The following is a 16,883-nucleotide window of genomic DNA, read 5'->3' on the forward strand; positions in this document are numbered from 1 at the left end:
GAGGATGTGGAACAAGGGATATCATTGCTGATGTCAGATGGATCTTGGCTGAAAGCAAAGAATATCAGAAAGATGTTTACTTGTGTTGACTATGCAAAAGCATTTGGTTGTGTGGATCATAACAAATTATGGAAAACACTGAAAAGAATGAGAATTCCTGAACACTAAATTGTACTCGTGAAGAAACTTTACATAGACCAGGAGGCAGCTGTTTGAATAGAACAAGAGGATGCTGCATGGTTTAAAATCAAGAAGGGAGTGCATCAGGGTTGTAACCCTTCACCATACTTTTCAATCTGTATGCTGAGCAAATAATCTGAGAAGCTGGGCTATATGAAGAAGAACGTGGCATCAGGATTGAAGGAAGACTCATTAACAACCTGCAATACACAGAAGACACACCTTTGCTTGCTGAAGGTAGTGATGATGACTTGAAGCACTTACTGATGAAGACTGAAGACTAGTCTACAGTATGGACTGCACCTCGATATAAAAAAAAAAAAAAAATCCTCACAACTGGATCAATAAGCAGCATCACGATGAATGGAGAAAAGACTGAAGTTGTCAAAGATTTCGTATTACTTGGTTCTACAATCAACACCAATGGAAGCAGCAGTCAAGATATCAGGCAACATACAGCACTGGGAAAATCTGCTGCAAAAGACGTAGGTGCTGAAGAGGAAAGACATCTCCTTAAAGACTAAGGTGCACCTGACACAAGCCATGATGAGAGCTGGACAATGAATAAGAAAGACTGAAGAAGAGTTGATGCCTTTGAGTTGTGGTGTTGGCGAAGAATGTTGTAAGTACCATGGACTGCTAAAGGAACTAACAAATCTGTCTTGGAAGAAGCGCAGCTGGAATGTTCCTTGGAAGCAAGAATGGCCAGACTTTGTCTCACCTACTTTGGTCATGTTCTAAGAAGGATATCATGCTTGGTAAAGTGGAGGGTCAACAAAAAAGGGGAAGGCGCTCAACAAAATGGATTGACACAGTGGCTGCAATGATGGGCACAGGACTGGGCATTGCTTCATTTTGCTGTACACAGAGTCACTAGGAGTGGGAGACAACTCGATGGCATCTGACAACAACAGGAATTTATTCTCTTACAATTTTGGAGGTTAGAAGTCTGAGTTCCACATGCCAGGCTCTAGGGGCTAGATGAAAGCCCCTTGACCTTGGACTTCAACTCTGCCTCTTATTCCTGGCCCATTGAAGCTAGAGGCATCTCTTCACTCAGGCAGCTGCTAGCTGCTGAGGCTGACAAACCAAGGTCGACAAATGAAAAGGCAGAATCCCTATATTACCAAACTACACGGCAGGCCATTAATTCAAGTCCATTAAAAATCCCAAGATTGGCAGAGCAACATGGCAGGCTGCTGAAGAATGACTCGGCTACATGCAGGGTTCAAATGTGCCATCAGCTGGTCACCTTCCTCAAAGATGCTTCTCATATACTGGAGACAGCCCACATCCCTGAAGCAGCTAGGTTCCACCATGGGGAATAACTACATTCAGTGGCCCAGGCACTCAACCAGGTCCAGCCAAGTTGACATACGACCTTAACTACTGGCTGCTAAGAGAAAGGCTGGCACTTCGAGTCCACCCACAGGTACGCTGGAAGAAATCCCTGGTGGTCTACTTCTGAAAATTCATCCATCGAACATGCTTTGGAGCAGTTTTACTCTGGCCACATAGGATCACTGTAAGATGGAATTGATGGCGACTGGTTGGGCAATCTACTTCTGTAGAGATGCTGTCTTGGAAACCCAAGAAGGGGTCACTATGAGTTGGAACCAACTCCATGACAGTGAGTTTGTTTTTTTTGGTGTAACTAGTAAGAGCTCTGGTGGCAAAGTGGTTAAAGCATTCGGCTGCTAACCAAAAAGTCAGCAGTTCTGAATCCACCAGCTGCTTTGCAGGTGAAAGATGAAGCAGTCTACTTCTGTAAAGATTTAGAGACTTGGAAACCCTACAGGTCAGTTCTCTGTCTTATAGGGTTGCTATGAGTAAGAATTGACTCAATGGCAGTGGGTTTGGTTTTGGTGGTATAACTAGTGTACTTCTTCCTACTGCTTCTATATTTATCTCCATCCTGCTTTCATTCCTGAGGCAACAATATTATGCTGGGGTCCTTCCTGTTAATGTTTTATATTTTATTACACATAGTACATGTGTGTGTGTGTATGCACACATTTACCTTTTTTTCCTTTTTAACATGAGTTTTAAAAACGTAAAAGGTATATTACAGGCTTCTTGTTGGCAACTTGCTTTCATCCACCAATGTGTTTGAAAATGACGCACATCAATATATATTTATTTCTATTTAACTGCTGAGTGATAGTCCATCTTTTGTACATCCCAACCAAACCAAACTCACTGCCACTGAGTCCATTCTGACTCATGCCCCAAACTGGGTTTCCATGGCTGTAAATCTTTACAGGAACAGACTATCTAATCTTTTATCTACAGAGCAGCTGGTGCGTTCAAACCACTGAAGGTCTGGGTAGCAGTCAACTCCTTAACCACTACACCACCAGAGCTCCTTTCTTTTGTACATACTACATTTTATTTTTTAAGTACCTTATTGATAAGCATTCTGTTTCTATTTTATACTATTATAAGCAAGACTCATTTATCTCTGTACATGTCCCTTGGTATGCATATGTGAGAATTCTTCCTGGTTATGTAACTGAAGAACTGCCAAATATCTTTCCGAAGTGGTTGTACATCTTTACACACCCACTAGCACTGTATGAGAGGTCTAATTTCTCCACATTCTCCCTAACACCAATGCTGTCAAACTTTTCCATGTTTGACCACCAAATGGATGTTAATTTTTTTACTTTTTGGATTAGTAATAAGGTTAAGCAGTTAAATGATATGTCAGAAAAAACTGTGATATGTAGGAAAATGCTTATGATACGATGTTAGTTGACCACTACTCATGTCAGTTTGTTATACTGTAGTAGCTTGCATGTTGCTGTGATGCTGGAAGCTATGCCACTGATGGGAGCTCTGGTGGCATAGTACCTGTGTTAGACTGGTTCTCTAGAGAAACAAAACCAGTAAAGCTTATAGAGAGCGAGAAAGAGAAATTTATCTTAGGAAAATGGCTCACACACTTATAGAAGCAAGCAAGTCCCAAGTTCTTGGATCAAATGTCAAGCTGGAGGCTTTTCCCAACTCATGCAGCTGTAGGGGCTGAGGACCTCAAGGTTGGCAGGCAGTATACTGGCTATTGACTCCAACGAATGATGAATCCAAGATCTCCAGGCCGAATGGTGGTTTGTTCCCTCATGGACAGTTGTGGACAGAATCCCGATCCACAGAAGAGTGTCTCTTTTCCCAGGATGTCCATAAATATACTTGAAGCCGGCCACACCCCAACAGAAACTCCTTTACAATAGATTGGCTGCTCAAAACATATGTATCTGATGCCATCATTGGAACAACCCATACCAAAATTGCTTAAACCACACAAAATTGTAGTCCAGCCAAGTTGACACACAGCTCCAACTATCACAGTCCACCCCTTGTCAACTTGGCAGTTGCACACATCTTAACCATATATATTCTCTAAATAAGGATAATTATAAAGTTATTAGGGCTTAACATGATATGCTAACACACATACAACCAAAACGCATTACTTCATAACATAAGGAAACAAAAATATCTGATGCACATATACAACGAAGAAATCTAAGAAGCACACTCCTCATTTCTGCAACTGGTTACATGGTCGTAGCTGATATCCAGAACTACCTTCTTCTACCACCCATTCTGTGTTTCCTTTGCCCTCAACAAGCAACTCAGCTGGTCGTGGTTCTTTGCCTGGTGGGGTGACCCAAACCTTCATTCCTGAAGGGTCTGGGCCATTAGAAGTCATGTAAGAATTGGGTTGCTGTAATTTTCCATTGACTTTAATCATAGGGCATGGTAGTACTAAGAGACGTCCTAAAGATTCTCCTGTGTTCCAGACATATTCTTCTATACCTCCATTATGTAGTGTCAGTCCAGTTTCCCCTTGGTAATCAGGATCTATCACACCAGATAGTACAGTAATGCCCTTCTTTGTCTATTGATCCAGAGGCATGAGGAAGCCAAAATAGCCAGGTGGCATTCTTAATTTCCAGTTCAATGCAATCAGTATTGTGTCTCTAGGTGGGAGTGTTCCTGTCTTTGAGACTAAGATCTCCAGACCTGCAGAGCATAGGGTAGCAGGGAGAGGAAGCAAATTTTTTTTGAGTGGGTCACTAGGGGCAATAGTGAGTGGTACCACTCCTGTTTCCACCCCTTGGTTCCTGGATCCATGAATCCTGGCTATTGGAGGAATAGAATCATATATTGGACACTGGTTTAGAGCATATACAGCCTCCTGGAGAACAATGCCCCAACCCTTCAAGGTACTGCCACCTAGCTGGTGCCGAAATTGTGTTTTCAGGAGGCCATTCCATCATTCTATCAAGCCAACTGCTTCAGGATAATGGGGAACATGGTAAGACCAGTGAATTCCATGAGCATAGGCCCAGTGCTGCACTTCATTTGCTGTGAAGTGAGTGCCTTGATCTGAAGTAGTGCTGTGTGGGATACCATGAGGGTGGATAAGGCATTCTGTAAGTCCATGGATGGTAGTTTTGGCAGAAGCATTGCGTGCAGGGAATGCAAATCCATATCCAGAATAAGTATCTATTCCAGTAAGAACAAAATACTGTCCTTTTTATGATGGAAGTGGTCCAATGTAATCAAGCTGCCACCAGATTGCTGGCTGACCACCCTGAGGAATGGTTCCATATTGTGGACTCAGTGTTGGTCTCTGCTGCTAGCAGATTGGGCACTCAGCAGTGGTGGTAGCCAAATCAGCCTTGGTAAGTGGGAGTCCATGTTGCTGAGCCCATGCATAACCTCCATCCCTGCCACCATGGCCACTTTGTTCATGAGCCCATTGAGCAATGACAGGAGTATCTGGGGAAAAAGGATGACTGGTTTCCATTGAACGTGTCATCCTATCCACCTGATTGTTAAAGTCCTCCTCTGCTGAGGTCACCTTTTGGTGGGCATTCACATGAGACACAAATATCCACTCCTTTGGCCCATTCACAGAACTCTATCCACATACCGCTTCCTCATACATCCTTATCAACAATTTTCTAATCATGCTCCTTCCAAGTCCCAGACCATCCAGCCAAGCCATTAGCCACAGCCCATGAATCCATATATAATCTCACATCTGGCCATTTCTTATTCCATGCAAAGTGAACAGCCATATGCATGGCTCAAAGTTCTGCCCATTGGGAGGATTTCCCTTCACCAATGTCCTTCGGGGAAGTTCCAGAAAGGGGCTGCAGTTGTGCTGCTGCTGTATATCATGCAGAACTATCTGTAAACTAGGCACAAGTTTTCTCTTCCTCAGTCAACTGATCATAAGGAACTCCCCATGAAGCCATAGGTGGGACTGGGAGAGGGAAGGTAATGTGACTGGAATGGAGACGACAGGCATTTGGGCCACTTCCACATGCAACTTACTTGTCCTTTCAGGTCCTACTCGAGCCCGATCTCTGATATACCACTTCTATTTAATGATGGAGTGCTGCTGTACACGTCCAACTTTATGACTCTGTGGGTCAGACAACACCCAATTCAAGATGGGCAGCTCAGGCCTCATCGTCACTTGGTGGCCCATGGTTAGGCGTTCAGACTCTACTAAAGCCCAGTAACATGCTAAAAGTTGTTTCTCAAAAGGAGAGTAGTTATCTACAAAGGATGGCAGGGCTTTGCTCTAAAATCCCAAGGGTCTGTGTTGCAATTCACCAATAGGGACCTGACAAAGACTCCAAACAGCATCTTTATCTTCTACAGACACTTCAAGCACCATTGGATCAGCAGGATCATATGGCCCAAGTGGCAGAGCAGCCTGCACAGCAGCCCGAACCTGTTGCAGAGCCTTCTGGTGTTCTGGGCCCCACTCAAAACTAGCAGCTTTCTGAATCACCTTATAAATAGGGTGCAGCAGCACACCCAAATGAGGGATATGTTGCCTCCCAAATCCAAAGTGGCTTAACAGACATTGTGCCTCCTTTTTAGTTGTTGGGGAAGCCAGATACAATAACTTATCCTTCATGTTAGTAGGAATATCTCGACATGCCCCACACCATCGGACCCCTAGCAATTTCACTGAGGTGGAAGGTGCCTGAATTTTTGTTGGGTTAATTTCCCAATCTATAGCATGCATATGTCTCACCAATAAGTCGAGTCATCGATACTTCTTCCTTACTACATCCAAATCAGCATAATGTTACCAGTATAACGGACCAGTTTGATGTCTTGTGGAAGGGAAAGGCAATCAAGATCTCTGCAGACTAAATTATGACATAGTGCTGGGGAGTTGATATACCCATGAAGAAGCACTGTGAAAGTATACTGTTGGCCTTGCCAGGTGAAGGCAAACTGCTTCTGACTGATGGTCCTTTGAAATTGGTATCTAGAAAAAGGCATTGGCTACATCAATAGCTGCATATCGAGTACCAGGAGATGTACTAATTTGTTCAAGCAATGAAACCACATCAGAAAGAGCAGCTGCAATTGGAGTCACCACTTGATTAAGTTTATGATAATCTACTGTCATTCTCCAAGATCCATCTGTTTTTTGCACAGGCCAAATAAGTGAATTAAGTGAATTAAATGGGGATGTGGTAGGAATCACTACCCCTGCATCCTTCAAGTCCTTGATGGTTGCAGTAATCTCCACAACTCCTCCAGGGATGAGGTATTACTTTTACTATTTTTGTAGGTAGAGGCAGTTCTAATGGCTTCCACTTGGCTTTTCCTACCATAATAGCCCTTACTCCACATGTCAGGGACCCAATGTGGGAATTCTGCCACTTCTTCAGTATATCTGTTCCAATTATGCATTCTGGAACTGGGGAAATCACTATAGGATGGGTTCGGAGACCCACTGGACACACTGTGAGACACACCTTAGCTAAGACTCCATCAACAACTTGACCTCCATATGCCCCCACTCTGACTGGTGGGTCACAATGATGCTTTGGGTCTCCTGGAATGAGTGTCAGTTCAGAGCCAGTGTCCAGTAATCCCCGAAAGTCTTATTATTTCCTTTTCCCCAATGAACAGTCACTCTCGTAAAAGGCCTCAGATACCTCTGAGGAAGGCTGGGAGAAAGATTGACATTATAGATTTTTGGCAATGAAGTGGAGTCCTTCCTCAAAGGGACCCAGCCGCCCCTTCCTTCAAGGGGTTGTGGGTCTGTAAACTGACTCAAGTCTAGGAATTGATTGAGAGGCTGTGACTCTGTATTCTGGTGATTCGATCTAGGCTACTGTTCATGTGACCTAGAATTCTTCTGTCTATACAGATCAAGTAAATATTTAGTAGGTTTGCCATGTATTTCACTACTAGGAACACCATGGGCAAGTAGCCAATGCCATAATTCCACACAAGTCAGACTATTCTGATTACTGTTCTGGCTCTGCTGTCCAATATGGTAACCATGCCCACCTTGCCTTTGTTGATTAACTGCTGCCACTTGGCCTCTACTACCATGGGGTCCAATCAGCCCCATCATAGTTAAGTGTCTTAGTTCAATTAGGGCAGTTCCCACTGTCAAATCAGGTTTACATAAAATAGCAATCACAGTAGTCTGCAAGTATGCTGGAGCTCCCTTCACAAATTTATTCCTCACTGTACCGGTGAAAGGCGTGTCTTCTGGACCCTCCATTTCTGGCTCTAGGTGTCTAATCTGATAAATCCATTCTAACAGGCCAATTTCCCTAAGCCTCTAGAACCTTCTTCTACATTATACCAAAGCAGATCTGGTACTTCAACTTGACTTAAGGTAGGCTACTGCATAATCCATGCTTCAGTAAGCCAACCAAATAAACTATTAGATCCTTTCCTAACCTCTGGAGCTGAAACACTGAATGAAAAGTGCATACTTAGTGGGCCTAAATCAATAAACTCAGACTGATCCAATCTTACACTCCTTGCACCATTATCCCACACCCTCAGTAGCCATTCCCATACATATTCTGCAGGTTTCTGTCTGTACATGTTAGGAAACTAAAGTAGGTCTTTTTGGGTATAGCATACCACCTCCTGAGTCACACTTTGTATTTCACCTTTTGGGTCTCGCTTGGACTTAACTATAGTTATAGGTTTAGCAGCAATAATGGGTGGTTGGGGCAGTTCCTGAGAACATTCAAGAAATGTCTCCCATGGCCTCTGCCTCAGGCAATGACCCAGCAGGAACAGCTGGGTTAATCCCATCAAACTGAGGTAGGGGGATAATGGTTTTACAGTAATCCCTGTAAAATGGGAAGGATTCAACAGAATTTACAGGCTCCATATCCTGATCTTCCTGACTATCTGCCCATAGGTACCCATTCCAGGTTTCAGGATCCCATTTTTTTTCAATCAATGCCCTCACTTTTACCTCAGACACCATTCTGGGTTGGTAATTTAATAGGCATTGTAATTCAGCCACCCTTACTTACATAAGACTTTGGGTTTGGTTTTCGGCAATATCAGCTTTGTTACTAGAAGAAATAAGGCTTTCTTTCAGAGCACAACTGGAAACACTGAGGTCTTTTATGCGGCGCTTCAGCCGTGACTCAGCAGCTCTGAGCTCATCTTGCTCTTTCACTACTTTGTCTAGTGTAAGTAGGACCAACCAACCAGCTTCCTTATATACTCATGCTGACAAAATTGCGGGAAAGTATCAAACATACAATCACCAAGAGCCTCACTTCTCACAAGTACTTGCTCTATTGGTAGTGCTATTTTGCATATTAATGTTGCCACCTCACATCATGGATTAGCAGGGCCCTCTTTACTAACAGAGGCAGGGTCATCAGTGACTTTATGATTAATCAAATTGGAGAACCAATTTAGGAAACCCATCCTTATGATTTTGTCTCTCTAGAACCACTCTCAGTACCAAATGTGTTAGACTGGGTTCTCTAGAGAAACAAAACCAGTAAGTTTATACATAAAGAGAAGAGAAATTTATCTTAGGAAAATGGCTCACACACTTATAGAAGCTGGCAAGTCCAAAGTTCTTGGATCAAACATCAAGCTAGAGGCTTTTCCCAACTCACGCAGCTGCAAGGGCTGAGGAACTCGAGGTTGGCAGGCAGTATACTGGCTGTTGACTCCAACGAATGATGAATCTAAGATCTCCAGGCCGAATGGTGGACAGCTGTAGGCAGAATTCTGATCCACAGGAGAGTCTCTTTTCCCAGGATGTCCATAAATATACTGGAAGCAGCCCACACCCCTAGGGAAACTCCCTTTCAGCAGATTGGCTACTCAAAACATATACATCTGATCCCATCATTGGAACAACCCACATCACAATTGCTTAAACCACACAGAATTGTGGTCCAGGCAAGTTGACACATAGCTCCAACTACCACAGTGCCTAAGGCATTTAACTGCTAACAAGAAGGCTGGCAGTTCAAACCCACCAGCCTCTCCTCGGAAGGAAGGTTGGGCAATCTACTTCCACAGTGATACTGCCTCGGACACTCAAGGAGGGGTCGCTATGAGTCAAATCCGACACGGTAGCACTGTGTGCATATGCCACTGATATTTCAAATACCAGCAGGCTCACCCATGGTGGCAGGTTTCAGCAGAGCTTCCAATGTAAGAAAGACTATGAAGAAGGACATGGCCAGGTCCACTTCTGGAAAAAAAAATGGCCACTGAAAACTTTATGAATAGCCTTATGACATCGGACGATGAGCCTCTAAGGTGGAAGGCACTCAAAATATGACTGGGGAAGAGCTGCCTCCTCAAAGTAAATTTGACCTTAATGTTGTGGATGAAATAAAGCTTTTGGGACCTTCATTTGCTGATGTGGCATTATTCAAAATGAGAAAAAATGCTGCAAACATCCATTAATAATGGGAATTTGGAATGTGCAGAGTATGAATCTAAGAAAACTGGAAGTTGTAAACAATGAAATGGGATGCATAAACACTGATATCCTAGACATTAGTGAGATAAAATGGACTGGAACTGACCATTATGAATCAGACAATCACATGGTCTGCTATACTGGAACGATAAATTGAAGAGGAAAAGTGCCACATTTGCTGGCAAAAAAGACCATTTCAAGATCTATGATGAGGAACAGTGATAGAATAATATCCATATGATTTCAAGGAAGACTGGTTAGTACTAGTATTATTCAAATATATGACTAACCACTAAACCAAGATGAAGAAATTGAAGATTTTTACCAACTTCTGCAGTCTGAAATTGACCAAACACACAATCGCTTCAGAAACCCAAGGAGGGGTTGCTATGAGCCGGATCCGACTTGATGTTAGTGAGTTTGGTTTGGTTTCTGGTTTGGATGTGAAACTTGGAAACAAAGAAGCAAAGGTAGTTGGAAAATACAGCCTTGGTGACAGAAATGATACTGGAGAGCATATAATAGAATTTTCCATGACCAATAGCTTATTCATTGCAAATACCCTTTTTCAACAATATAAATGGCAACTATACATGTGGACCTGGTTAGATGGAATATACAAGAATCAAATCAACTACATCTGTGGAAAGAGATGATGGAGATGCTCAATATCATTGGTCAAGACAAGGTCAGGGACCAACGTGGAACAGACCATCAATTTTAAGTTTAAGTTGAAGATGGAGAAAATTAAAACAAGTTCATGAGAGCCAATGATTTTTCCCCAATGATTCTGAGTTTTGTTCTCTATTTTTCATTTTCTAAAAGTTTTCTTTTCTTTTTTTTTTTTAATAATGAGTGTGGGTTACTTTTATAAAGTAGAAAATAAAATGGGTGGGTTGAACTAAAACTGTGAAATAAATGTTTAAAGAACCCACATAAAATAGAAAGACACAACTACTAAGGCTTTAAAATGTTCAGGTTCTTCATTTCCCAAAAAACTAGTCCCATATACAACAAACTATGTGCAAGTAAAAAAAACTAGTCCCATATACAACAAACTATTTGCAAGTAATATTTTTTTTACATTAAACATATAAACATTTCAGCTATGAAGAAAAATAAATATTTGATGTCAACCTTATCATTCAGAAATAATTAGTTAACTTTTAAACATGGATCTCATAACTTGCTCTGTCCACTTTATGATATATTCTGAACATCTTTTGAATGTATTGAATATTTTTCTGTATTTTTTTAATGGCTACAAAGAATTCTACTGTAAAGATGAATTATACTTTATGGTTTCCAAACTTTATTTTTGGACAATTAGATTGTTGCTAGAATTTTTGTTCTATTCTGCTACCATAAGCAATCCTGGAATGAATATGGTCACTACAAAATCTTTATGAACATCTATGATTACTTCCTTGGGATACATTCTTATAAGTTGAATTTTTGGGTCTAATGTTCTAAAGCTCCTATTGCCCTGGTGGTACAATGTGTAAGTGCTTGGCTGCTAACTGGAAGGTTAGCAGTTAAAACCTACCAGTGGCTCCATGGGAGAAAAAGACCTGGGTGATATGCTCCTGTAAATATTATAGTCTTGGAAATTCTAATGCAGGCGGTTCTACTCTGTCATATAGGGTCACTATGCACACAACAACAAAATTGCTTATCTTCTAATTTGTACTTTTACTAGTAGGATAGTGATCTCTTTCCCCATATTCTTGACAACATCTAGAATTATCTTTTTTGTTGTTGCCAGTTTTATAGATGAAAAGTTACCTTATTACTTTAATATGTAGTTTTATGGTTGCTAGTAAGATTTATCTTGTTTTCAAACTTCTTAGCCATATATATTCTTTTATTATTTGCCCATTTTCTTTGTTTTTAAAGTAGTTTTTTCTTTTTTAAATAAATGCAATCCTTGTAAAAGTTTTAAAAAATAGAGAAAAGATTAAAGCCCTTCCCTAAATTCTACCTTCCTTCCATCCACCTAAGATAACTACTGGTATGTTGTTGTTACATGCCATCCAATCGGACTTGACCCATAGTGACCATTCCTTGGGTTTCCGAGGTAGTATCACTATGGAAGTAAATTGCCCAGTCTTCCTTCCAAGGAGTGGCTGGTGGGTTTGAACTGCCAGCCTTCTGGTTAGCAGTCAAGTGCTTTAGGCACTATGCTACCAGAGCTCCCAACTACTGGTATAGGCTGTTAAATATTCTTCTGGACTTTTAAATTTAAATATATTTATGCAATTAAATGTCACTCATTCTTTACGTAGCTTTCACTTATTTGTTGCTATTGAGGATGTAATTGTAATTTTGAACTTTGTGGTATAAAGGAAATGATTTCTAATTTCTGTATTTTTTTAAAAAAAAACTGGGTATTTTACTATATTCTCTTGGAATTTTATAAGTATATAGTTATATCATCTGTGAATAATGATAAGTGTCTTTCCTTGCAGATAGGTAAACTTCTGATTTCTCTTTCATGTGTTAGTGCGTCAGCTACAACTTTTTCTAGAACAATATTAAACAAAAATGGCAAATAGGACAATATGGAAATACCTTGTACTCTTGAGACAGACTTTTAATAATAATGTTAAGAAAATACTGTTCTCAGTTTAGTAAGGATATTTTTTAAAATTAAGAGTTGATATTGAAATTATTTGGCTCTTAAAACACACTGATGGTTAAAAAAAATAACTTACGATAATAGATGGTCATCAGGAACTGCAAAACAGAAATGGAAAAAAAAGTTAATCATGCTAAACTAATGACTATAACAATATTAAAAAGACTGTAACCCCAAAGACTTCTATATAAGGTAGTGAATTAAACGTATGCATCTAATTTTACTCCTTCCCAAAAACCCACTAAAACAATAAAAGATTTTTTTTTAAAAAAGGCATAAACTACTAAAGATGAGAACAGGAGAGGAAGCAGTTAAGAGAAACTGGAAGCTGACAGAAGGGTGGAATATACTTTATCAGATCTGAGAAAATGGAATCTTAGGCTAGGTGTGGAAAGAGCCAAGAATCAAATTGATTTACACACCAGAAGCCCCTACTCACCTCTCCTGATTAAAAACCAACCAATCAACCAATTAAAAAAAAAAAAAAAACACCAGAAATTGGTGGTACCAAGTAGCTCTGAAACTGGGGATTTGGCAGGGGACTAAAATAAGGAAGACTCTTTGAAAGTAAGTTTAAGAAGCAGTAGGACCACAGTTCCCTTCCTTAGCTCTAGGTGACTTACTTCTCTTACCGTGACTAAAGACCAGGTTTATTTTCTAGAGATTAAAATATAGGATATCTGGGTTGGGGGTAAATAACTGAGATCAAAAACATCACACTGAAAATAAGGGGATCTTTTCCCTTCTTTCCCAACAGGGGTTCATAGGCAATCAGACATTTGATTCTCTAGGCAGAGGACTAGAAAAGTCTTACCTGGAGAATTTGGCCAGCCCAAGACAAATGACACTGGAATGGTTTTCCCAACCAAATAGCCTAATGGGGACAAGTACAATGTAGTTCAGAATCTACAGACCCCATCAATCCACTCTCCCACTGCCATCAAGTCAATTCTGACTCACAGTGACCCTTCAGAACAGAGTAGAACTGCCCCATAGGGTTTCCAAGGCTGTACATCTTTATGGAAGTAGACTGCCTCATCTTTCTCCCACAGAGTGGCTGGTGAGTTCGAACCATTTACCTTTTGGTTAGTAATCAAATGCTTTAACCACTATATCACCAGAGTTCCCTACATTCCACTCAGTGCTTCTAAAAAAATCTTTCATCTTTCATTCTTAAACTTCACCAGACAACAAGGATTACCAGATATTAAGGGAAAGAATACAGAGAACAAAAGAAACCAAAGAAAGCTAATTAAAGGAAAAGCCTGAGAGAAGAAAATTTTAAACAGTTATTAACACAACAAAGAAAAAAGATGTTAAAGCAACTATAAAATAGGCACAAGGTACAATAAAAAAGCAATCTTTAGAAAAAGGAGCTGTAACTTAAAAATATTATAGAAATGAAAAATTCAGTAGAAAATTGGAAAACAAGAGTTGAAGAAATTACCCAGGAAACAGAGAAAATAAGATGAAATTTGTAAGAGAAAGTAAGTAAATAAGAGAATATACAATATCCAGTATCTGAATAGCAGGAATGCCAAAGAGAACAAAGAAAGTAAAAGGAAGAAACACATTAATGAAATAATTCAAGACAATTTTCCAGAATTGAAGGACATAAAAAGGGTCCACTGAGTGCCCACAAAGTAGAGTAGAAAAAAAATAAAACAACATCACACTCAAGAACATTATCATGATGATTCACAGCAATGGGCATAAAGCAAAGATCATTCAGACCACTAGAGAAAATACAGGTCACGCACAAAAATCAGGAGCCAGGATGGCTTCAGATTCTTCAAAAGCAACACTAGAAGCTAGACGGCAGTGGAATAATGCTTTCCAGTGTCTGAAGAAGTATTTGCAACATATAATTCAATAACTAACCAAACTTATCAATTAAATGTCAGGATCGAAAGAAGGCTTTTTTAGATATTTAAAGTCTCAAAAAGCACATCCCATACATCTTTCTTCACCTACTGTAGTCTGTGCACCATGAAATAAGGGAGTAAATCAACAAAAAGAAAAATCTAGGTTACATTATAGATAAAGGGTGCAACATAGGTAAAAGGAATTCCCAGGATAATAGTGAAGGGTGATCTCAGGACAGACAGATCAGCCAGTCCATTCTCTAAGTCAGAAGGCTCTAGGAGAGACTTCTTTAGGAAAATAAAACTGATAAAATACCTGATTCACATGATTATCTTAAGTGAAAAGTTAGAATACTGGCAGATCCTAGATGGTGTGTAATAATGCATAATGAACTGCATGAATTCATAAAAGATATGAATCAAGATCAGCACAAAGCTGGTTCTTATGAGGCAGAGATCAGATATATATCTGCCTTCCTACTTCTCCATTATTTCTGACACCAGCTATTCCTCCCATGGCACTCTACATCTCTGAACCCCACTGCCTTCCAGTCAGATCTGACTCAAAGCGACCCCTCCTTAGGTTTCCGAGGCAGTATCACTACGGAAGTAGATTGCCCAACTTTCCTTCTGAGGAGTGGCTGGTGGGTTTGAACCGCCAGCCTTCTGGTTAGCAGCCAAATGCCTTAGGCACTACGTTACCAGAACGCCTACTTCTCTCAAAGGCTCTGTAATTTGTTGCCATGATTACATAGAACTCATAGACCATACTATGTTTATTATGGAAATAACAGGCTACAACTTGGGATCAGGATCAACTTGGAAGTAACAGGAACAACACAGGATCAGGTCAGGAAGCACACAGGTAGGGTATGGAAGGATCTCTGAAGTGGAAAGCACATCCCTCCCTTCTTCAGTGCAGGGCAGCTTCCAACCCAAGACAGCTCTCTCAGCTGCTTTCTGCAGTTAGGCCTCTCCACAGCTGACTCAGCTCACAGCCAGAGCAGCAGCTTGTCCACCTCTCTTAGCTGCTCTTTGCTGTCAGGCCTCTCCACTGTGGGCCTTTCTGCTGCTAAATGGCCCAGCTCATAACCAGTGTATCAGCTTCAGGACCACTCAACTCACGTGTGATAACTCTGCTTCTCTCCCTCTCAACCAGGAGACCTCTGTGTTTCAGCTGTTTTTATATCATGATCTTCATCACTTATAAAGCAGGGCCTCTCTCACCAGATTATTCAACTAATCCTCAATTATGCTCAAGACATAAGGTCTTCTTAATTACTAGGCCAGACAAAAGTACCAAGCTGCTTACAGTTTACCTACAAATGTCAGTCAATCTCAGGAATCCCCAGGGAAAAAGTAATAAACACTCTAGAGCAGAAAACAACCTGAGAGCCCTAGCATCCCTCAAGCTGCTGCTCCAAAAAACTAGGGCAAAGGTAAAAACTCAGGGCTGAGGGGAAATAACTCCCAAGTTATTTAAAAAAAAAAAAAAAAAAAAAAAAAAAAAGTCAAAGGCGACATATAGGAACACATTGTACAGTGGTACAAATGGTTACCTTTCTTGGTTGCTAACTGAAAGGATGAAAGTTGGAGTCCACCCAAAGGTGCTTTGGAAGTAAATTTCCAAAAAAAATCAGTCACTGAAAATCCCATAGTGCACAGTTCTATTCTGCAAAAACTGGTATGGTACATGGTTCAAAACTAGTTTTTACTGTAAACTTGGTTGGAATCTTGATCTAAAAAAAAGTACCACTGAAGGATGGGTGATAGGAAGGGTGTATGAATGTCTATCTAGAGCAAAGATTTTGAAATAGCAGAAAACTGTCCTGCTGAAAATAAATGTGAATCAATGGTAGGTGTTCTCATATCCAAGGTATGAGTATCAGGGAGACCTATTGAGCCCCATCAAGACTGTAACAGTACAAGGATTAACCCATTCAAACACAGAATCTGGTTTTGGCATAACTGATAGCATCCCACCCTCAAAGTTAACAAATCTTAAAACCAAAAAACCAAACCCACTGCCATCAAGTCCATTCCAACCCCCACTGGGTTTCTAAGGCTGATAAATCTTGAGAGAAATAGATTGCCTCATCTTCCTTCCCAGGAATAGCTGGTGGGTTTGACCCACTGACTTTTTGATTAGGATACAAATGATTTACCCACTATGCCACAAGAACTCCATCAAATCTTAGAGCCCCAGAAACACTATTTGAGTCGACTGGACATTGGCTCTTTCCGACTCTTTATGTAGTAAGAACGAGGCTGGCATAATAATTTTGACCGAAACAGGAAAACAAAATCGGGCTTTTCTCAGGCCTTTAAAAAACAGTTAAGTAACTCAACATAAACCCTTTCAAGGTACAATACTTCGAAAACAAAGCCATCCAAATAAGTTTTGAGGCCTAACTCCACTGTATTTATAAAATGACCGTTT

At 40.6% G+C, this 16,883-nt stretch overlaps 1 protein-coding gene across 1 annotated transcript in view; it reads right to left on the minus strand.

Moving 5' to 3' along the window:
• ZSWIM7 (zinc finger SWIM-type containing 7) overlaps positions 1 to 16,883 on the minus strand; it is a 32,196-nt gene that overhangs the window by 14,315 nt on the left and 998 nt on the right. The window contains exon 2 of the mRNA XM_007945593.1: positions 12,655 to 12,676. Within this exon, the coding sequence (XP_007943784.1) occupies positions 12,655 to 12,676 (22 nt within the window). The remainder of the gene's footprint in view (positions 1 to 12,654; positions 12,677 to 16,883) is intronic.

This window comes from Orycteropus afer, unplaced genomic scaffold (genome assembly GCF_000298275.1).
Source record: "Orycteropus afer afer isolate SDZICR_OR568_19922 unplaced genomic scaffold, OryAfe1.0 scaffold00139, whole genome shotgun sequence".
NCBI classification, from domain to species: domain Eukaryota; kingdom Metazoa; phylum Chordata; class Mammalia; order Tubulidentata; family Orycteropodidae; genus Orycteropus; species Orycteropus afer.